The sequence below is a fragment of the Platichthys flesus genome, chromosome 10, assembly GCF_949316205.1.
Source record: "Platichthys flesus chromosome 10, fPlaFle2.1, whole genome shotgun sequence".
Lineage (NCBI taxonomy): Eukaryota > Metazoa > Chordata > Actinopteri > Pleuronectiformes > Pleuronectidae > Platichthys > Platichthys flesus.
In genome coordinates this window covers 10,916,764-10,940,958 of record NC_084954.1, presented here as the reverse complement: position 1 = coordinate 10,940,958, position 24,195 = coordinate 10,916,764, and the positions used below count along the sequence as shown (strand labels likewise).

The 24,195-nt window shown below is 44.5% G+C and overlaps 1 protein-coding gene across 2 annotated transcripts in view; it reads right to left on the bottom strand.

Moving 5' to 3' along the window:
- Nucleotides 1-513: 513 nt before the first annotated feature.
- The window catches only part of rnf144aa (ring finger protein 144aa), a 33,401-nt gene continuing 9,719 nt past the window's right edge, over nucleotides 514-24,195 (bottom strand). The window contains exons 1-8 of one of the 2 annotated variants that reach the window (XM_062396980.1): nucleotides 15,132-16,253; nucleotides 14,805-14,955; nucleotides 13,437-13,541; nucleotides 11,633-11,693; nucleotides 9,686-9,902; nucleotides 7,323-7,470; nucleotides 6,605-6,694; nucleotides 514-4,204 (exon numbers count right to left, since the gene is read on the bottom strand). In XM_062396980.1, the coding sequence (XP_062252964.1) occupies nucleotides 4,073-4,204; nucleotides 6,605-6,694; nucleotides 7,323-7,470; nucleotides 9,686-9,902; nucleotides 11,633-11,693; nucleotides 13,437-13,541; nucleotides 14,805-14,939 (888 nt within the window). In that variant the 5' untranslated portion in view covers nucleotides 14,940-14,955; nucleotides 15,132-16,253 and the 3' untranslated portion in view covers nucleotides 514-4,072. Of the gene's footprint in view, nucleotides 4,205-6,604; nucleotides 6,695-7,322; nucleotides 7,471-9,685; nucleotides 9,903-11,632; nucleotides 11,694-13,436; nucleotides 13,542-14,804; nucleotides 14,956-15,131; nucleotides 16,254-24,195 lie in introns of those variants that run through there. The other variant, XM_062396979.1, reaches the window with a different exon arrangement.

Below are 24,195 nucleotides of genomic sequence, written 5' to 3'. Positions count from 1 at the left end.
GGATCTGCTCTAAATTACCCAGACTCATAAAAAGCAGTCCCCCAAACATTCCGGATTTTTTTTTTTATCATCAAGATCCACAAATTATTGTCTGAGATATAAACAGAAACATTGAAAAACGTTCTACCTCACCATGTTAAAGAACGGGAAAATAAATGAATGCATTTACCTCCTGTTATGGATTCACACTTATAGAATATTCATGGAAAGCTAGTAGGTTTTGCGTAATCATGCCAAATAACTTATTAACATAAACCAAAACAAAACCTCATCAGCAGAGGTAATAAATCCTTAAGAGAAAGTGTAGATAACTCTGAATAATAATTCATATAGGTTTTACTTATGGCTTTATTTGTTCTGTTCTGAGTTGTTACTTTTCATGGTGTATCTTTTGCAGACTGATTTAGAAATGATTTCTGTGCTGCAGCTCTCACTTCCAACACCAGAGGGAGGCATTTCACATAAGACTCAATATTCCCAACGCACTTTTATAAATGAATGACGAGAGCCGAATCACAAAAACAACAACCTTTAATACCGGGTGTCACAGTGTTAGTGGAACTGTAGCTATACGGAGATGTCGAGTCTAAACTTGTACAGAGCTGATTCAGATATGCCAAATTTACAATGTTGTTCCTCACCCGGGTCAATTCACCTCCACTGACTGGAGGACAGACATCGTTGACCACCTCTATGAACACAAGCCCCTGCGCACACACAGCATATCATCCACTGAAGTGAGCGATTGAAATTGAATTGACCAGTCGAGACAGAAGAAGCTCTTTAAAAAAAGGATAATGCAAATACAACCACTATGATGTAACAGAGGCAAATATATATATATATAAAAAAAAGAAACAACAACAAAAAAAAGAAAGAAACAGACACATGAAGTTGTTCAATTTAAAAAAAAAAAAAAAAAAAAAAACTCTGGTCAAGAGGGTGAACACGCTACCATTTCCAAAGATCTTTTTCGCGGCTACAATATATTAATATTCAACACGTAGAAGTCAGAGAAAACTCATGCAGCGCCATCTCTTGACACAAAGGGTTATAAAATATTCAATTGCTGCTCATAAACAAACTCGATCTTAGAATAACCGCAAAGTAGATCTGAAGCTCTTTGTAAAATCCACTTGCATCCCCCTTCACGGGTCAAATGACAGGAACCTGCAACTCAGTGGAACCGTCCCGTTCTCCAACCGAGCCGATGTTACGCGACTTTAAATCTTTACACCAGACGTTATTCTGCAACGTGACTGATGTTTTTCTGTTTAGTTGCATAATACAGCCGATACAATGAAGAATGCGTTGAAAGAAAATGGAGGCGGCCGTGGTTTTCGTTTGACAGTTTGTTGGTTTGTGCCCGCTCCAGACCTCCATGCTGTTTTCCTTGGGTTTAAATGACTCGTGTTTGAAATGACCCTGGTGATATCAGAGCCCTGATAGATTGTGAAAAAGGTGACGATGCTCTCTCGCCCTCATGTGTGTTGACTGTTTCTGTTGAGTTGACTTCAGCTGCGAGACTCACAGCAGGCACCACACATACACACGCACGCATGTACGCACTCACACACACACACACTCACACGCGCACAAAGGAAAACAATGAAACCCATATATAGAGTGAAGCGCTTACAGGAAAAAAAAAAAGCATTAAAATATTCTCCACTCTGTAGAAACTGTTAATACGTTACAAATACACGCTCAAAAAGCACATACAGTAGACACTTCTGTTTCCTCTATCCCGTCCAGGAAATCTGCTTGGCACGATTGTCATGAAAACAACAAAAGGAAATCTGGAATTTCACTCTTTTAAGCATTTAAGGAACTAAAAGGTACAAATTTAGGTTTCGGCTTTGATATCGATAGGTGAGGTCGGTGAAAGCAACAGGCTACGGTTATAGTACGCAAACAATTTTAAGGCTACTATCAACACGGAATAATACGTGGAATATCAGAACTGAGCTTAAGAAAACAGAAGTGAGTCGTCAATGATTTAGCTACGGTTGTGAACTATTGACTTTTTGTTTTTTGGTAAGTGTAGCCACACTCCTCATGAAATGCTACTGACACTGGTCGATTTCGTAAGAAGGGATATGAGCAGATCACTTTGCACGGTAGCAAAACAAAACAAATAAAATCTCTTCAAAACGGAAATATTTCGTAATTTTTTCCATTTTTACTCACGTAACATGAAAATAAACTTCGCCAAAAAAACAAAGAAAATAAAAAAAATGGCCAAATAAGCATTTCCCTGATTAAATAAACGTCGTGACACCCACTGGGACATTCTGCCGCTCTCACCACCCATAGTCCCACTGACGCACGGCTGATTGTGACCCATCCATAGCCTTTCCGAGAATGGTAATGTACAAACTTGCATAGATAAAGTGATACAGTATAGAGCAGCTTCATAATCACGTGCCCAGAAGTGGAACATTCTTTTTTCGTATGTATTTTTAGGCTTTTCAGACGATCCCTGCGAGGAACAGCTGCGGGGGGGGGGCGAAATGTCGACACTCGGGACCACTAACGTATGCAAGTTTGCAACAATGGGCCGGTCGGTGTTTGTAAAGTCGCAGAGAAAGGGACGTCGAATCGGGCGTCGAGTATCAAATGGGTGGATGGATGTAGATCACTTAAGAAATACAGGTCCTTTTGTCACACACTCACACACACACACACACACACACAACATCAGGTGACGGTTTTCCTTTTTTTGTCTTTTTACAGTGTGGCTATAAACAGTGTGGCATTTGGGTGACATCATAGAATCATCTGGAGATAAAGGGCTTCACTGTCTCGTATGCTTTAAACATGCTTTTCCCTGGGAATATTTGGATTTTTTTTTTTAAAGCACGGGGGGGGAAATGCCCGATTTTGGCTCGTCTTAATTTAAGGCTGCTTATTTCTATTTGGCTACTCTACCACCTGGAGACTGAGAATTACAGGAGTGACATCTCTTTTTAAGTGACTTATTAAAATGGCTCCACGACGTGTGGATACAAAATCTGACCTCTGATTAACTTAACGCAGGAACGTAAAGGGGATCCCCACTCGGTTTTGAAAAATGCCTGGATTCGGGATCATGAAAATCTGGAATTGCAATCTCTAGCTTACAAAGATGACCTCCGACATCTGGAGAATGAATCGGGAGCAGAGCGGTGAAAGAACATGTGTGCGTAAAGCGGATATTCAACAAAACTGCTTGTCGTCACTTGAGTGGAAATCCCCTTTCACGCGTGTACCTAACAGTTTTGTAAAACACTCAAAAAGTACAACACAGACACTACTCTGAGCACGGGTCTATTAAAAGCGACAGGTTATAAAACATTGACATCATCAAGAGGACGTGCTGTACATTGAGTCGAGGGACAACCGGCTCCCCGTCTCTCCACCTCAGTCGCGAGCATGACGAAACGGGTCGTGTTCCGTGTGCAAATCGAGTGGACACCAGACATGCGTGGTGCGACTCTGATGCTACTGACTGAATCTGCAGAGCTACATCGGGTGTAGTGGCGGCGGCGGCGGCGGTGGATTTAAAAAAAAAGCTTTTTGTTGCGTACGACAAACCGACGGAAACAGAGCGAATGTCTTTTTTCCTGCTCCTGCACGAATCGGTCCACACAAGAGAAAAACATTTGATCTTTACATTGACCCCCCCCCCCCCCCCCTCCTTTTGTCCTCACCCACAAACATAGCACACCACAGTAACCCCCAGTGAGGCCCCTTGGAGCCGCTCAGTGTTTCTTCACATCCCCAACGGCCCACCACCGTCTCACACCTTCCTCGGACCACCTCTGACCTTTGACCCCTGCTCGTCTCTGCAGGCCGAGGTGCAGCGCTGCTCTTCTACCACGCCTCTCTTCATGCAGAGCGATGGGTCCCGAAGCGAGCCCCCCCCCCCCCCCGGGCGGGGGCTGGTGCAGGCTCAGCCCCAAAAAAAAATGAAGCGCTCGAAGCTTGGTGGGAGGAAAAGAATGTGGTGAAAAGGAAGCAAAAAAAACAAACAAAAGAAGATGGCCCATCCTCGGAATGGCTCTCCACTCCGGCTCTTGTGGGGGGGGGCTTAGGTCGGCAGAGGGTCGTCGTCGCCTTTGCTGCACTTGCACTTGCAGCAGAGCACGATGGGAGTGGCGAGCAGGAGGAAGGGGGAGGCGACCAGCAGGAGGAGGCCGAAGCCAGCGAAGATCCCAACGACCTGCAAGGAGAGAGAGAGAGAGAGAGAGGAACAAACTGCATGAGACAAACTATTTAAAGGATCGGTAGCAAACGCCTTAGTGCCGGATATCACAGTGCTCCTTCGACAGCATATTAGACAGAGGGCAGGCATAATGTTCGGAATTTAAAAGTAAATGCAGTTTCAAAAGATAACGAATTGAAATGATTTTTTTATTCTTTGTGATGTCACCGTTTCCTCAGGTCTTGCTTTATTTTTTTAAGCAAACTGCAATACCAACATTTGTCCAGCAGAGGCCGATGAACGACACTTTTTTTTCAGCACTGTGGCTTCAAATTCTTGTTCAGAAAGATATATTTTTTTCTTAATCTGCCAATGAAAGGATTTCTTCAAGTAAATACAGACAGCGTAATAATGAATTGGGTTTTTCTATGAATTATTTCAAATTGAAATTATACTAAAAGGTGCTGAATGAGAAGAAACAAAAGTGTAAGATCTGCAACAAGTTGTAAAATAAAAAGGATTATCAAATGGTGCGATACAGAGGGACACAGATTTAATTAATTCAGCTTTTCAGGATTTAGTGCTTTGCCAAATACTCCAAAGCACCATGCACCAATAGATGAATCAAATATATATGATCTTGGCATGTTACAATCATTTGTATTTATTATTTACTCACCTTCTGTTAGGACATTTTTAAATAATTGGGAGATTTATAATGATTCTATTTCCTGAGATTCTTGCATGTTCAGTCGCTTTAAAACATGTGAGATAACTAAGGGGAAATGCCAAAGAGGTGAAAGCAATAGAAACATCAGGAAAAGGTTATAAATAGGGAAAGATACAATATGTTTATATTGTGTTAAATATAAAGGAAATAATAGAAACAATAGAAAACTGAAACACTGAATTACTTAGGTATATAATTCTCAAACCAACTGAGACTCAGGAATGTTTCATGTCACTCGGTGGAAGGGGAAATTTGACAGTAAACATGTTTGCGACTTGACAAATTCTAAGTTCTCTTAGTAGCAGGACAAGGCATTTGATCTGCCACATGGGGGCGCCAGACACAAACAAATTCAAAGCCATGAGCTGGAATACATACCGAGCAGTCACATGCGTAAGTGACTTATAATAGCACGATGCTCTCACTCCTGTGTTCAGGACAAACAGACGCTTTTAATTTGTTTACTTGCAGGCAGGTGGCTGCCCATTATGTCAAAACCTCTCAGCTGCATCCCTGTTTGTTTTGCATTTAGATTACAGGCTGTACAGTAGTGAGAAGCCTAATTTCCTCTTTTTGTCAGACGCTGATGGTGCTTCCATATTGACCCCCCCCCCCCCCGACTGGTGCTACGGCTCTCGTGTAGAGGAGATGTTTATCGCAGGATAGTTGCGCTCCGGCACATGCTGTATTTATGAGGGAGGCTTTTTAGACGTGGAGGAGCGAGGAGGGTGAAGCGAGGAGAGCAAGACGGAGACAAAGACGCACAGAGCGGCGAAGCTCGAGCTGCTTCCACCAGCTGATCTGTAATCAGATGACTCAGTCTGCCCCACTGGGCAACAGATGCCAGCGTGTATGCTAATGTTGACAAAATAACAAGTATGTCGTACAAAGGGACGTGAATGCATTATTTGCCTGGGGACACACTGAAAAGAAATTTTGCAACCGAACAACAAAAACAACAACAACAGCAGCAACGACAACAACAGCGTAGGCCTCAGAATTAAAAAAAAGCACGCTATCATGTGTGAAATTACATGTCACGGCTAATCCTTCCATTGTGGGGCGGCGTGGCCTAGTGGGTGCTCCGCAACAAGAAGGTTGCCGGTTCGAATCCCACTCTTTCCCATCTGCATGCCTAAGTATCTTTGGCAAGATACTGAACCCCTAAATGGCCCCTCATAAATGTTGAGTGTACTTAAAATGTAATTCGCTTTGGACAAAAGCGTCAGCTAAATGACATAAATCTGCGATTTCACTTGTGGGAAATTACACGTCATCCCCCGATCCTTAATATATGTTTTATCTGTCATTTCATTACCTCAAGGTAAAGGAGTATCCTTGGTTATGTAGAGCTGTTCTATTTCCAAAGTGAAAAATGTTCACAACAGGCTTAGCTGGCAACGGCACGACACTGACCAGCAGACATTTGTCTCCGCGTGCGGATCAAGCCGTCCTTTTCCCCATTGTGCTGTCAAGATAATAGTAGCCCTCCGCTGAATGTGAGTGTGTGAGTCAGGCAGAGAGAGCGAGAGAGAGGGAGAGAGAGGGAGGTAGAAACGCATAGAGCATGTGTACAGCCACATGCTGCCGCGTGGACACGGACTGGGGCGGGGGGGGAGGGGGGGAGAGACCTGAGCGATTGCAAAGAGGACGAGGTGCAGAGGAAGGAAGACTGGTTTCTCTCTCACCTGTGTTCTGTGCCAGATAACAGACGCCCTGGAGTGGCCCAGTTTGTTCCGGCAGGGCCCTTTGTCATAGTGGATCAGGAGGAAGTCGTCCTTTCCCCCCCCACACACACACAGAATACAGATAAAGACTGACCATTAGTGGTTTGAAAGACATGGGACAGCTGTTCAGAGAAAATTGCTTTTTAAATGACCCGCGGGCCGGTCGTCTGAAAACACACACACACACGCACGCACGCACACACACACACACACACACACACACACACACACACACACACACACACACACACACACACACACACACACACACACACACACACACACACACACACACACACACACACACACACACACACACACACACACACACACACACACACACACACACACACACACACACACACACACACACACACACACACACACACACACACACACACACACACACAATTAAAATTACATAAGGCACCAGGCTCATAAGTCACCGTTATCCACGTCCAGGCTCCGGCTGCTGTGTACACAGTCATTTCCAGCCTCTCAATGGATTTCAAGACAAAAAATACATCCTATTCCTTCCTTATCAAAACCAAGGTTATTAAAGATAATAGAAAAACTGGTGAGACAAATGATTCTACAGCATCAGTGTGAGCAAACAGAGTGTTCCAATATTTAACTGTGCAGAACGAGGAGTAGAGACGTCCAGTAAAGACCCACTCACGTCCAGTGACTCCAGACAGTACCAGCAGAAGGCGTGTTTGCAGTTCTTGCACATCATCTGTGCGCAGCCCTCGTCCCTCTCGATGTAAACTTTACATTTAGGACAGCGCTTGATTGGTGCGTCGTCCTCTTCGTTCTTATAGAAGGAGCTGAGGAAGAGGAGGAGGAGGAGGAGGAGGAGGAGAGAGAGAGACACAAGCCCGGATATGTTTAGACCTGATATAAAATCCCACACCATTCAACATTCACACTTTGAGCAGCGCTTGGGATGAGATGGCTTTAATGCAGTGATCAATATTTACAATCTCTGGCTAAACAGGATTGTGAATGATGGTGGACGGCTTTAGTTTAGGAGCTGATAAAAAAAAAAAAAAAAGCCTTAGTCACTAAATGGCTTTAAACTCCCACCCGGACATTTAAGCCTTTTTCAGATTGTGGACGAGGATTCAGGAGGCAGAACATGACGCATACATTCTGCTGCTCGTTGATTACAGCCCATCGGTACCGGCGTTAACATCTTCTTCTGTGTTTCTTCTAAGTGCAAGAAGATATTTGTATTCTTTTTGTTTATTTTTTTCAGTCGTTGCTTGTTGGAAACGTCATCAACACGCCAACTCGCTCGCTGTGAATTCTTCGGACACTTTCCTGCTGTATTCTCACATCGGCATCTATGCAATCGCCATGTTTTCCTGCAATAAGCTGTGATTTAATGAAATGAAAGATGTGGGGGGGGGGTGTCCTGCATCTCTCATAAGTTTCACAAAGTTCTTTTTGTCTTAGATGTTTATAAGTTTGCATGTTCAAGAAATATAAAATGATCAGTGATCTGTGCATTTTACTTTGATAACCAAGCGCTCATACTCAAAATACCATTTGTTTGTTATGTGGCAAATCCCAATAGTGTCCACAACAATCAGCAATACGACTTTTTTACCAAATCGTGCAGCCCGAACTAGACGACCTCCAGGGAACATTTAAAGACTCTCTCTCATATGTTTGTTCTCAGCCCCTCTGGGTGGTTTCTGGAGAACATGCGGCATGTCTGAGATCAGCTGCTATGTTCCCTCCTATTTGTGTCAGTTCCTCTGTGTCAACTTCTCCCGTTTCTGTGAAGGACTGATTCCTGAACTTTAGAGGCGAGCAGGTAAAAATGTCGTTCTGAGCGTCGTCCTTTCATTTCCAGACCGATCCTCCGTGAACTGATACAACTGTACCGCCTCCGAGTGCATTACGGCACATTCTGTACACATCCATTCATCTGACATCTGCCAGCTGCAGGGCTGCTCCAAAAAAGGCTTAAAGCGAGGCAGAGCACCAGACTCTGCATTTAAATAGCTCCTCTTTTTTCCCCTTCTTCCGGTAGCACCGTCAGAAAAAAGCTCGTCAGTCTGCAGTGGGTGATTTTAAATACTTTAATGTCTGTATTTAAAGACAAGCGATCTGAATAAGAAACCTGACAGAAGTAGAGTCTGATGAGGCTGAAATGTTCACGTTGGCCTGCTGTACAGACGAGAGGGAAGTCGGATGAGATTCTCTTCAGTCACAAAAGGCCTGAGGTTCAAAGATGAATCAGGATGCAGCTTCCTGACACGTCCTCGTCCTGAACAGGTGTAGATCGAACAAAGAGGCTCCTCTCGACATCCTCTCTACAACAGTGCTCCTGCTAATCCTCCCTCCCTTCAGCCCGGCCTCGGAGCCCAGCCCTGAACCTGTGCCGATAGACGGAAGCTCCGGCGAGCTCATGACATTTCCAAACTAAGAGGATATCACAAAGGAGCCGGTCAGCATCATGTGACTGCGGGGGAGTCCAGATAACGGATTCTGAAAATGCCCACCTCAGACCGCTTTACTGCAAGCGTTGTGTTCAGCAGATTGTTTTATGTCTGTCTATTAATTAATGCTAGAGTCCTGGCTGATCCTCAACAGAGCAGCCAGAGCAGCTGTCAGTCGAAATGAATGGATCCTGCTCTGTATTGAGAAGTTGCCCGGAACTCTGTCAGTTGTGCTGAACATCAAACCGGTTCTGAGAACGTGAATAGGATTCCCAGGGGGCAAATGAGGCCTAGTACTGTTTGAAGAGTTATTAGAATCAAACAACATTATAATAACTCAGAAATGATATGGCATAGCACGTGAAGTCATTATTAATATTAATAAAGCTTATTGGATCAAACTCTGTTTAGTTTCATATCACAGCAGACCAAGAAAAACATCAAATATTTACATTTTCTAAAATTAGAAAATAAGTGTCATTTTGGGGTTTTTAAAATCGTGAATTAATTATCATTCAGATCATAGACGAAATCTCAGAGAACAAGAATTTCCACAAAAGTTATACTTAAATAAGCGGACAGGAAGCAGTACCTGTTTTCTCCAGGTAGGAAAGAGGTAATTGGCAGGTTGCTCTCCTGGCAGGCCTGGCCCGGGTGCCAGTTGGCTTTGCAGGCTGAGCAGAACTCGAGTGCACAGACGGCGCACTGGACCAGCTGAGGCAGCGCCGGAGAGTCCGATTCCTTTAGTTGGCAAACGGCCTGGCAGGTCGAGGAGGGGCACCACGTCCGGCACGGGTCCAGCAGAACCTCTGGTGGCACCGGAAGAAAAAGAAAGATACCAGCGTCACGAAGATTCACTTTACATGAATGAAAATGAAAAAAAACAATATTACTTTGGATGTAAGAAGGTTGTTGTCTAGTCAGTGGCTAGACAACTTCTATATTCAGCTTCTTGTGATTTGGGAGAGCAGACCCCCTGAGGAAGGTGCAATTGACTTGCAAATTTTGGAAAAAGATTGCTACACAGAAATTCTTTATGAATGTGCACATTTCAAAGCTCATATTTGTTGCTGCTCACGTGGGGGAAATAGCTCTTTTTGTTTTGGGGCCGGTTCTCTTCTAACTTTACAACGTGATGCACTTGTCCTTGTATCCTCTCCTTCCTTCCCCTCGCCTCTCTGCCAAGAACTCCGGGCACACATTCCACAAACGCACTCTTAGCTCGAGCTGACAAATATGGAACGGTTACAGCAGCCGCTCTGCCTCAATGGACGGGGACATTGATGAGACAGCTGACTGCTCTTATTCAGGGAGCATCAGCAGCTCTTTCCGAGGATTTCGGAGGATTTCGGGTCATTAACGGGACCCCTGTGTTCCTGTGTACGTTTGTATTTGCGTGTATTTAATCCTGCAAGTGTGATCGGCGTGGAGAACCTGCAGGGAGACTAACATCACAGTGTGAGCACCGCTTGGTTACTGCCTGCTCTCGGTAGCGACGGAACTCGAGCATTACTGATAAGCATCTCTTGATTGACAGCGTGGAGCGAACGCGGACCTGCCGTTATATTTCCGGCGCCGGTATCCAAGGGAGGTTAACACTTATTCTTCAGCGTGAACTGCAGACGCTGAACACGCAGCCACACACTGAGGCGAGAGATAAAACAGATTTAATGAAGTATCTGTATGCAGAGAGATCTCAGTCAGTCAGACAGTTTGCAAATCCTGAGACAAACCAAATCCAATTAAAATCTCTTTTAGCCAAGTCTGGGAGGCTTCCCCCTTCATGTATAGTTGATGGGAGTTGGTGTTACGCTTTGATGAGGATGAAAGGGTCGAGCATCGCAGTACACAGCGGACGATTAGGCCCGAGTACCTGTCACATGAACACCCCTCGTCTGCCCGGGTGATTATTTGCGGTTCATGAACGAACACAGAATTTGTCGGAAGTCCAATTTTTTTTTTTACTCAGAGCGAACAGCAGTAATGAAAGAAAACAGAAAACTTGACAAACACATGCCAGCGACGACTCAAACTTTCGGAGCAAACAAGTGTTTCTGGAAATCTTCTCTATCTGCAGACGCCCCGTGGTGCGATTCAATAACAGAAACGTCCACAGGGGAAGAATGATTCATCCCATGCAGAGCGAGAAACAGTTCAGCTGCACGTGCGAGTAGGGACTGTCGTCATTCTTTTGTGTGCGTGTGTGTGTGTGTGTGTGTGTGTGTGTGTGTGTGTGTGTGTGTGTGTGTGTGTGTGTGTGTGTGTGTGTGTGTGTGTGTGTGTGTGTGTGTGTGTGTGTGTGTGTGTGTGTGTGTGTGCGCGTGTCAAGGTAAAATACAGTATCCCTGGAGGACAGGAGGATCCACGTGTCTCTGAGGCTGACAGTCATTGTCCCCACACACACACACACACACAAACACACACACACACACACACAGACAAACACACACAAACACACACACACACAAACACACACACACAGACAGACAGGCTGAGGAGCGATTGCTGATGCACTGCGGCTGCTCCTGCACTGACTCACCCCTCTCGAACTGAAGCTTCTTGTATCTCTGCATCATCTCCGTGGCCACCATGCACTCAATCTACAGGCGGGAGAGAGGTGGGAGGGGTGGGAGGGGTGGGAGGGGGAAGACGCAGGTTATTGAGCATATTTATAGACAGGAGCCACGGCAACAACTCTACATTCAGTATGTGAATGTTGTATCCAGGTGAATGTCAAATTCTAATTTCTACAAGATCATAAAATCGCCCCCTTGCTTATTAATAAGGTCATTAATCCCCTTCTCAGGTAGAGAGAGAATTAAATCGTCCGGATGTATTCGAGGTGCATGCACAGGCTCAACCAAGGCTTACTCGTTTACTGAGGAACGAATATTGGGGCTTTTGTTAAGGAGCAGTCAATTACAAGGTGACGGCGCGGCAGTCAGAGCGCGAAGGAGGAGCAAGCTCTGCCCGACAGCCAGGTACATCTTGGGTGCGGCGACACAGATTGATCAGAACCACGACGCCGCGGTGCGCTGAGCCGTGCCGAGCCTCCGCGGTTCAAAGACTGCGTCAGTGACTCCGTGAACTCAACTTCCTGGAGGATGGAGTGCGTTCTGCCCTCGGATTGACCCGATGCCCGGGAAGAACATGCCCGCGGGAACTCTCATTACGATGAAATAAACACTCTGGCTACGGGAACAACTCTGGCGGCGATCATCTCGAGTCACACGGGAGCTCTGAGCGAGGATTTAGGTGTTTAACTAACTGCAAATGTGTTAGTTTCACCCATAATGCTTCTCCGCGGCCCCCCGGTTATACAAAAAGGGAAGTTAAAAGATAATCCCAATTACAGGAGCTGCCATCTTTTGGTGATGATGTAAAGTGGAGCCAGATTCTGTAGAGTAGTGATCTCTATAAACAGATTCAGCATGTGAATGATCAAAGTCTGTAAGGGAGAGAGATTTCGGTGCTGGAAGCCTTCTGCTCTCCGGTTCTAGTTTGACCAATCACGTTTGAGCAAGTTTTTTGCAAAGAGCTTAAAAGGAGGAACACATCGACAGAAATGCATCGTCTTTATGCTTTTTAATTGATCAGATCAGAGATCAGCCTAAATGTCGTCTGGATCTAAAACACCAAACGAAAGTGTCACCGTTTGGGATTTGTGTTGAGACACATTCGACTCGTGTGATTCAGGAGTCAGACTGAAAACAGAACAGTGCACTGCAAACAGAAGCAGAAGTCTTCGACCTGGATATAATATGAAGCCCCAAAATAATGGGCGTTATCAGATGATAGCCAATGGGCTCCGAGAGGGACGCGGTAATGTCTGTGGGGTGGAGCCAAAGTATTAAGTTCCTACCGATACAAGCCCTAAACCAAACCTCGAAAACCATCTGTGAGAAATAACTATTTGCCATGTATTTGGATTTTTTTGTTTGGTCCATGTCCCGTCTACTAACATGCAGGGTGCAGGCTTTATGACTTTTACTGCTGTCGGCCACCAGGGGGGCGAACCTGGATGCGTTGGCTTCGTATTGAGGAAGATGTTCTGTCACCCATTCTTATTTACAGTGTATGTTTTAAAAGCATTTCCAGTTCTGCATTTGAAACATGTACATACAGTACATTTGCATGTATTGTGCAGCACATGCAATAACCAGCTTGTTGTGATACTTCCTTGCATGCACTATATAAAGTATATTATAGTGGCAAATGACTATATACGTTGCTGCACTGATATAGAGTCTATTCTCAGTCCAGAGCTACGACATTATTCAACAGCGAAATCAAAAACGTATCTTACATCCATCAAGGTGAAAACAATGTATCCTGATCAATACCTCATTTTCCTGCAAGTGTCCTCTTTTGGGACAGGCAGAGTCTGGACAGCTAATTGCAGTTTCAAGGCCTTCTTTAATCAGGAGCTCCACATACTGCTTCAGGCACTGGGGGAGAATAAGACAGAACAGACCCAGTTCAATATCCAGTCGGCCAGTCAAATGAAAAAAAAAAAAAAGAAAAGAACAAACACACACAAACACACAGTCGGTCAACAATCCCTGACCAAAGAGTCGCTCTCGATCATAACCTCTGTGTGATAGAGCTTCAAAACGCCCCCTGCACGAATCGATGGTTTTATTAACGATGGATCGAATGTGTAAAGTGAAGTGGTTCACCAGCAATAACAAAGTCCGGCTGGTTTAAAGAGGTTCAGCTTCTTTCAGCTCGTTGTTTTGGTTTCACAGCTTCGGGTCGGTTTCAGGTCATTTCCCTTTGTGTCTAAAAAGCTGAAGATGAACCCACTGGACCCGACCGGTCCAGAACCAACATTTAGCTGGCGTGAATCAAAGCATAGATCGAGAATAAATATTAGATGTATATTTGGCACGCAACATAGCTTAAATAAATTATTATAACACATTTTCCATTTCAAAAAAATTAATTATGCAGTTTTATATCAAAGTAACACATGACCCATGTAACCTGGAATACAGGCTCTCTCAGGAAAACCGGTGAGATGATTCTAGCTGCAGATTAACATTAAATGCATATACAATGCAAATACATGATCATGAGAATTTAAGAAATGAATATGCGCCAAAGGAAATTCATTGCCTGTGAAAACCTATTTGGAAATAATCAAAGCAAATAATGGGCTTTGATTCTACGTATATTTGTTGGTCCAGTAAATTATTTTAGTGTACTTCTTTTAATGAATATCACAGATGGAAATGGTGATTCGTTGAGTGAGATAACTGCCCCTCTGTGTATTTACACTGTGGTCGACCTCTAGAGTAAACTCCAACTGAACTCTGGAAACCACCAGCACCCAGACTGGGTTCTGAGAAGTGGCTTCAATATTGAATCACATTGTCTCCTCTTTGCTGGACTTGAATTAAGATCTGACAGCTGTTACTGTTCCTGTGTCTTTTCACACTGGTTCAGTGTCACACAGGAGGGATGTGAGATTAATGATAGATCCACACAGTGAAAATCCTGTGTGGGTTTTATCAGGTTAAACTGGATTTTGTGCGTTTGTCTCTGATGTGGAGCCAAATCTTCTGGAAGGGTTTGCTGTGCATATACCTTGCTATTTTGGAGACGTGTATCCTTTCAAGTGCACACTGAATATATATCTCAATAAAATATATCTCTAAATCTTATTTATAATCCTTCTTTTTTATTGTGCTGTGCCGTCTCCTGCTCACCAGTGTACAGAAGACACATTGGCACTGTGTGATGGTGGTCATCTGCTCCAGAGGGAACTCTCCAAGGCACAGCTTACACGAGACCAGGGGGTCCACGGCCAGCTCCCAGGTGGGACGGTACCGTGCCGTGGTCATCTTCACCGCCACCGAGCTGAAACACACAGGAAAAAAAAGAAATCTCACTTTTGTTTGTGTCTGTCTTCGCAGGGGAATCCAGAGTCCAAGAAGAGCTTTATTTGTAGTGACTCGCTCAGCATGACGGTATGAGCCCAGACTGAAAATGCATTGTGAGTCGTGTCCAGTGGGTGTGTGTGTGCGCCCACAAACCGGCCAGCTGATTGCAGAATGACAGTTCAGAGGCCCAGAAAACTCCTGTAGCCGTCCGCTACCTCGGCTCCCCGTGAGACTTAAAACACTTCTTTTTTTTTTTCTCCACCGTGCATCATCGCGTCTCCTTTGTGCAAGTCAGGAGAGGTTATTTTCGGCGGTCTCATCTCTCGCTCTCTCTCTCTCTCTACTTCCCTTCTGTGTCTGGTAGCACAGAGCTCCCACTCGGCTGTTTACAGGAAGTGGTCTCGCGCACACGCCACGTCACGCTGTCAAACTCTCCCTGTGCTGCTTAGCAACCGGCAGGAGGAGGATTTCGGAGGTGGAGGGAGGAGGAGGGCGCATCACGGCAGAGATCCCAGTTTGCTTTCTCTGGTCACACACACACAGATACACACACACATACACTCTGTCCGCCTCAATGCGCAGCTGCTTGTTTGCAGACATGGAAGAAGAGCACAGCGAGTGGGAGGAGAGGGGTTGAGCAGTTCACGTGGTCGCTGTTTGGACTCTTGTGCTGACTGCATGTGCCACCCAAAGAGGGGAGTGGAGAGGACAACAGAGAGTCTGTGTGTGTTCTGGTTTAGCAGAGATATGTTATCACGTCACATCGCCACTCCTAAACACACCCGCAGTCTTTTGAGGAGGAAAATATGGGATGGAGGAGGGACTCGCGTCTCAAGCCTCATTTCTTTGATTTCATACCTCGTTGTTTCGCAGCCGTCAGCATCAGCCTCTCAATTCTCTTAAAGCTGCTCAGTGATGCAAGAGGAGGAAGGAAGAGGATGCACGAGAGGATCCTATGAAGAAGTCTATTATTGGAAAGAGGCTCCATTGGAAATCGATGGGCGATTGGATTCTGCAGATGCTCTGTCACACACTGCTGTCTTGTGGACACACAGGCTAAAGACATGGCAGCAGGAAGTCAGGTGTCAGAGGCATGCGGTGTCATGTTGCTGCCAGCAGTGCTGGATCATGGGTTTTTCAAAGTCAGGGGCCATGACATTATAAGTCCAACATCCATGCACTGCACCTGATAAAGAGAGGTGCACACTTAAGTCATTCATTGTTTACTGTTAGCTCTATAGCTTTGAGCAAAGCCATTTATCATTGAATGTATTTTGAAGCACATTGTGTTTTCTTCAAAAAAGCTTGGAAAATAAAAATGATTTCCCAGTTGTCATATATAATCTTAGCACTGTAAGTAAGTGAGAAGTATTATTCTGCCAACATGGACGAGCTGCCCCGGCACAGACCAAGAGGTAACACCTCCAAGACCCCATGTACAGTACAATCGAACACGTCACAGGAGAGCTGAATCAACACGTTTGTGGTGGAGGATTGAAAGGAATCCGTTTCTTCATAGGTCTCTTGGTCTGAGCTACTCAACACCATTAGCCCTGTGGCTGAAGAAAAAAACCAGCTGACGGTAAGAAGCAATTCAGTGAGCAGAACAAGTGTCTCTATAACACTGTGTGCTTTTACATCTGAATCAGTTTCTCTCCTCCCAGACTTTACATTGGCTGTGAACGCACTGACAGGCCGGGTCGATGAGGACAAATGAAATAGTTTTGTAAGGATGGCCTGAGGATGAGAGAGAGTGAGAGATAGAGATAGAGATAGAGATAGAGATAGAGAGATGGATAGAGAGAGAGAGAGAGAGAGAGAGAGAGAGAGAGAGAGAGGAAGGCAGGGGGCAACAAAGGCAAAATGAGTTTTCATGAGAAAAGGTGGTGCAGTGCTGCTGCTGCATTATTAACTAGATGGGCCCATTATCCCCGAGAAACACACACACACACACACACAGTGCACAAGTCCAGGCAGTGGGACTGTGCTCTTGGGCCTGTCGTGTTCACTGTGCCGATTTCAAACGCAGGCTTACAGAGGAGTGTGTGCGTGAAAAGGTCACGTCTCAGTGAGCAAATAACTCCATTAAACAGGAGTCAGAAGTGAGTCAGGAGTCAAACCGGCATCCTGAGCGGTGGTCACCATGTGTCCGTCGTCAGGCTGCACGAGCTCCACTTACAGCTTCAGTGAGTAGAGCAGCATCCGTAAAGGACTCTATATCCTCCGAGAGAGAGTCAGAACACACACACACACACACACACACACACACACACACACACACACACACACACACACACACACACACACACACACACACACACACACACACACACACACACACACACACACACACACACACACACACACGCACACGCACACGCACACGCACACGCACACACACACGCACGCTCTAACCATCCATTGCATAACAAGAGGTCAGAATGAGGAGCGACAGAGGAAAACCTGAGAGGATCTGTGAATGGAAATCTTCAATGGCACTCTTAGTAAGGCACAAACCTCCGAGACCCAACTGTCACCTCAAATTCAATCGAGCTGCACCAAATTTCACACACATCGATATCAGTTACCTCAATATGACAGATTTTCTTTTCATTCAGATGTATGATTTTCTACCTGAGAAACTGGCGAAAATGTTCAGACACACCCTATCCCGCAATATTTACAAAAGTGAAAAATGAATTCCTGGATCTGCCCCCTGATCCCAGTCCTCACCAAAATGTAATCCTCCCAACAAGTTTCATAGTTTTTTGCATAATCTTACTCACAAACCATCCAACCAACAAACAAACAGACCGGGTTGAAAACAAAACGTCCTGGGTGGAGGTAAGAGATGGAGGTTTGTACCAAGACAGACAAAGAGATACACACACACACACACACGTATACAAAACATTGACATTAAACTTCCCGTCAGCTCTAATCTTAAAATGCACTACACAACTAAATCAGATCAGCAAATGATCTCACTCCAGTGATGTCATCCGTTATCTGGCCCCACGACCATATAACAAGACCAGACACACACTTGTATATCACCACACAGTACATCACCATGTCCTGTGACATTACACTGTGGGTAACTGGACCATGTGGCCTTCAAACATCCTAATTCCAACATTTGTAGATGCCATAAAAAGAGAGGCACCGAGCAGAGCATTTGTACCGGTCACTGTAATGATCATTTATGATGTCTTAATGAATAGATGGGGAAATTAATCTATAAAGCACATTTAAAACAAATGGTGTTGACCAAAGTTCCGTAGAGTAAAAGTAAAAAGACATGGAGAGAAGATAAAGTATAACATTAAATATAAGAAAAGGGCTAAAATGCTAAAAAGTCTGCAGTGTTTTCAGAAGGGAAATACTTTTTTAATTTTTTAATTAGTAAACTGCACGATCACTTTCACCCCTGAGACTGAGAGGGGTCAGGGAAGGAATGGTTAATGGTCAACAACACTAAATGGAAGATGAATCAATTATCAAGCAAATTCTAAAAAAGAAGAAACATTGACTGGTTCCAGTTTTTCCTTTTGTACTTTTTATTATATATTGTAAATTTAATATTGAGATTTTGAACTCTTCTTCATGAGCAGAAAATGACAAACACTTGATAAACAGCAAAAAAGATTTTATAAATCTGAGGCCAAACAATCATGTGTTACCTTGTCACTATGCACGTGCATAATAACATATCGAAATATACTCATATGTGCTCATTTGGGCTCTGAGATATTTGAATGGCATTTATCGCTATTATTAAAAATATTTTTTAAACTAATAGATTTATCAATAGTGAAAATAGCACTTAGAGAATTACTATTTTACCAATGATTGTTAAATTATTATAGAGGTAATGATACTGATTATAATGTAACAGTGACATGTTTGAACAGTCCTATTACAGTACAATACAGCAGCACCCTGAGTGTTCCACTGTTCTTCTGGTCAATGTTCACATGAGACCAGCGGGACTGGTGCAGCTGTTTAATGTATAAAGAACAAAGTGAAATGTTCTCTCTCACCACAACTGACTCGGGCAGAGACGAAAGGTGAGAGCACATTTCCATGTGCCGCACCACGAGGCGGGCTCTTAGCAACAGCACTGCAGGTTTCACATTCATGAGCTAAACTCAGTGAAGTCTCAAGGCACCAGTCATTCCACCGGCTCCAATGGAAGAGAGAGAGCACTCTGAAAGAATGTGAGATTTGTTCATCGGTTATAACTGCCTGTAATTATATAATGGCCCATCACAGCATTGCCTAAGTGTCTATTTATATACTGTGCCTCACCTATGGCTGACGTGAAAACAAAGCTGCTAACAACTGTTGGCTACTGTGGGAGTGAGAGCAGCTCCCTTGTTCTCTTTCCTCTTGCAGCACGTACGCACGTCCTTCCAACACATGCTCGGGGCTGTCCTTCGGCTCAATTATTAAAATCAGCTGTCAGCCAATTAGGCGAGTCGGAAAGAGTGCAACAAGGCTGCATGGGGCTCATTTAAACTACTTGAACTGAGCTAGCGTTGAAGTCGGATATTTTCCCGAAAATGTCCAGGGGGTGAATTTGGGAGTGAGTTATTCCTGACCTTTTCCGAAACTCATCCTGCCAGCCCCCTAGACAAATGGCAGGGGGAGCCCATTTGAGAAGACAGCAGGTAAAGCAAGCAAAGGAAATGTGCGGAGAATTCACGGCTAGCAATCAAACGTGTTGATGATGTTTCTAACAAAAAAAACACAGATTGGATTATAACTATCTCTGGATGAAAGAGAGGAGACGCAGAGGAAGATGTCAACTTGGAAAGACAACAAGACAGCTTTTGGTGGCGAGAGCTGATGTGCTGTAAACAGTACATCAGCACGTACTGTTTACAGTAGCCATACACAGGCACCGTTATGCAGGTGTCGCCCCTGAAGGTGGCAGACATTTTCCTGTTGATCCAGAGAATCTCCTGTACTGCATTCTTCTGACCTTAAAGGCAAGCTTCCAGAGTTTAGGTCCGAAAACGTTTCTAGACACGAAAGCAGAGCAAGAACGAGGAGTTGAGACCGAAATGATCAATTCCACCTGAAGTCTCTGTGGTGAAAAACATGATCCGATACCAGCTGACGCAAACAAACTTAGCTCTGACCGGTCTCATCAGCGAAACCTAATCTCGTTTCAGGTTTACTCCCCTCATCGCTTCTCTCTGGCACGCTGCTTCAATTGAATTCCCTCATTGTCTCACAGGACCTGCTGATGTAACCGAAAATCCACTGACACGCGTTATGTGTTATGTTCACATCGAATGCAATTTCTTTCACCTCAAAGTCTGTATATGCTGACTCGCCTGAAATCACAGAACATTTTTACAGCAGAGCTAATTTGTGGCTAAGGGAAGAAAAGCAGAAACCCGGATCGGCCCCTGTCTGCACCGGATCAGAGCGACCTCGGGGTCCGTAATGACCACTTAGCGATCCTGCCGTCTGCTCCTCCCTCCCCTGTTCCTTCCTGCCTCCCCTCCCTCAAGAGCCCGGTCCTGCTCTTCATGGCCAATTAGGAGGGCCTTTAAGTTTCACTTATGTCATGTCCTGTCAGTGTCCCCCACCGCAGACAAAAAGGGGGGGGGGGGAGGACAAAAGAGGAGACGAGGATACGATGGCAAAGTGCCAGTTTCCCTTGGCTCACCTCAACTGCCTGTAAATACGTCCCGACACCTTATTGTGAATGTTCCCAACAGAAGGCAGAGCAAACACACATTATAGAATAGACACACACAAACACACGCACATGGTAATTGGAAACATGGTGTAGACAGAGGGAGGCTTAAAGAGGCTCCCGGGGAAGCAGGAGGCCTTCCCCTCACACTGGAGAAAGAAAATTGTTTACCAACTTTGAAAAATAACACAAATTTAAAGAGATAAAAAGAGAAGTGTGTTAATATAACTTGACAAGAAATAATAACTAGTGTCATTTCAATTTGAAGAAACTGAATTCCTTGAAGCGTTACCCATTGAGCTAATTTATGGGCTGGTTCAATAATTTTCTTTTTTCAGGGCGTAAATGATGATCTGGCAATGATCGTTAAAAACATTTAAAATAAAAAACTTCATGCAAATTAAATATCAATGGACTGATATTTCTAGTCCATTCTTCAACGACTGTTTTAGTATATTTAGCATTAATGATGTATTCTCTTGTTTCTATGCGTCTCGCCTTTTGTTTTAAAGGGCGCTGTGTTCTCTCCCAGGTGACAACATGAAAGAATACCATCAGAGCACGGTGGGTAACATGACCACCGAAGGGAAAAAATTGAACCAACTGCATACTACCAACTTTAATACATATTATTAAATTCTCTTCATCTTAGAGCGAATGGAGAGTAAAGGCCGCTCACGCTCAGTCTCTCAAGCAGCTTCCAACAAGAGGTACTGCAACTACAACCTTCACCTCTCTAACTATAGACATGAGGAAACAGATCTCCCGAGATGAAGTCCCATGTGACAGTGTGCAGCATGTGGCTGATGGTCAAAACAGTACTTGAGAGACTGATTCTGATAGAAATCCACATCTTCTGGATGAGTCACCCAGTGAGAGATGAGGCAAAACCACGATGTTCCAGGCGACAGCTGGGTCACGGATGAAAAGAACAAGAATGGGACTCAGAGAGCTCAGACCTGCACCAAGGCCAAGCAGTCCCACACATGACTATCTAGTTCTAATAGTAGAAATATTAAAGAAAAACATGAAGTGGTTTGGTAACATACAGAATTGTCACAAAACAAGGTCCTGGAAAGGGGAAACTCAAGTTAAGCACATTGTTTTATTCTTTGAAAATTTAATGTTAAAAAATGACCTGTGTTGGGGCGTTAAGATTTATAATCCGCATCCATACCAATATGTCATGTCCAAGGTCCGGGCCCCGTCCCTTCACCAAGTTTGGTGGAAATGGAGCAATATGTTTTGCTAATTTGCATATTCATATTGTAGATAATCTGACAAGTGATTGGCCGCAGCAAATTGCAGACAAGTGGGCTGCCCTTGACTTAACTTCCTGTGTTATGCATTCAGTTATGCAATCGCACACATTGTTATACACACGCACAGATGCGAGTGTAAACAACCCTTGCATAATAGTAAAATAACTAATGAGAAATAAGAAAATTGTTTTTTCCGACGGGCGGAGAGGCAGCTGTTGCAAGTAAATGATTAAATTACCCTGATCAATCATCTCAAACAGTGAATGTTGTATTTGAGGGCGTATTCTGAAAAGTTTGAGGCAGCATATGGAGGCAGGAACAAACAGGACACTGCATTATCACTGGGGTGTGCCATTGCCAGTTAATGCTAAATATTTGGATGATTACCATGCAAGTTATTTGTTTTCTTCTGCACCGCACATTGGACATGTTTACTGTCGCTGCAGAGGAACAAACCAAAACGTCTTCAGCCAGTAAACGGAGAACAGGAAGCTGCACATGTACAGAAACAGTGCAGCAAGGTGCAGCAAAGAACACCTCACTCATATCCCTGATACGAAGCTGTTTGAATTGCGTTAGTGTGGTGCTATAATAACATTGTTGTGAGATACTGTTAGCGTGTACTGGTGAAAGATGACATTGATAAATCATATATCGAGTGTGTTTGCCAAGGTAGAATGTAGGTCATGGTATATACGGGCCATAGGTTTTATATAGGTCACACAATCATGACACAACAGTTCAGTCATACCGGACAAAACAAGCCTCATGTATGGAGGATAAGGCTAAAGTTAATTCTCTATCATTTATCAACTGACCCACACCAAAGCACACATACATACACACACACACACACTTGTTTTATTTTTGGACAGCTCCATGGCTGAATGTGAAAGGTGGCATGGCTTCATGGAGGGAGGGACAGCGGTTGGGGACAGTCACCGTCTGTCCTTGACATGGAGGGGGAGCTGGAAGAGGGTCGAGCCAAGAGAGATAGGCCTAGTTTTTCCATCCCGCCCTGAGGAGTTACACAATCACCCCTGATGTATTTTGGCACCGTGAGTGGCGTGGAGAAGCCGTGTGTGTGTGTGTGTGTGTGTGTGTGTGTGTGTACGTGTGTGTACGTGTGTGTGTGCCGATGTCTAGCAAGTGTGTCTGGTGGTTCAGGTCAGACCGGCAGTGACAGTGGTCATGTCTGGGTAAATGGGGCAAAAACACCGTAGTCTCATGTCCACTTGGGCTCTTGCCATTTTTTCTGCTGCACTGCTGAAGATCCTAGAAATGTCAGAGACTGATTCGTCTGCTCGGGCTGGTTTTTATATACTGGTCTGACAAAAATCTCTGTCTGTTTGTGGGGGAATTAGTTTACTCTTTTTAAAGTGAAGGAGAGATCTGACAGGGTTGGATGATAATAAGGTAAAATAGAAAGAGAAAAAAAACATTCTGCTGTATGTGGAGATGCATTCTAGCACCAAGGTGTGAGCCATACACTGAATACAAAGATGGACAACACATCTCCACTTTCCCATTTGGAGGCAGGTGTTGCGCATCCGGGGGGGGAGGTTGGAGCCGTGGGAGCGAGGTCCTGCCGATACGTGCAATCGACCAATCGTGAGTCAATAACTAATCAAAACCAAGCTCACTAGTCAAATGAGCACGGGAACTTACAGGGATGCTAAACCTGACAGAAGTGACGCATTTTAAAACTAAACCTGATTGCTGTAGATGTAGAGCTTCCACTTGTGATCACAGCACCCAGGACAGGGATGAGCAGGGTCACAGAGTCAAATCGACGTCTCTGCCAACATGGCGGGACAGATGGTGTGAAGTTGTGTCACACGTCTTCAGAAGGCCGCCATTCCTGAATTTTGTCATCTAAAACTCACACCCTGACGCAGCGTTATCTTTCTTTGGCAGCGGGATGCGTTTAAAACAAGCCTCACAAGCAGACCCATAGGAGAATGAGTAGAGGCGTTGGCAGGGGTGTAAATGTTCAACTGATTTAAAACCTTTTTTTCTAATGTTCAGCATTACCCCAATTAAATTTGTAGAAGTTTACACTGAGGAGATATTTGACACCTGCTGTAGTGAACTTTGTATTTTCCAAAGCTGTTTTTCCAACTGGTGTAGAGAACCATCTGAATCTTTTCGTTTGTTGACCTAAATTAGTTCCACAACCCAAATAACTTCTCAGCACCTGGAAGAGATGAGACAGCAAATAACACACCCTGCGGTTTGGATT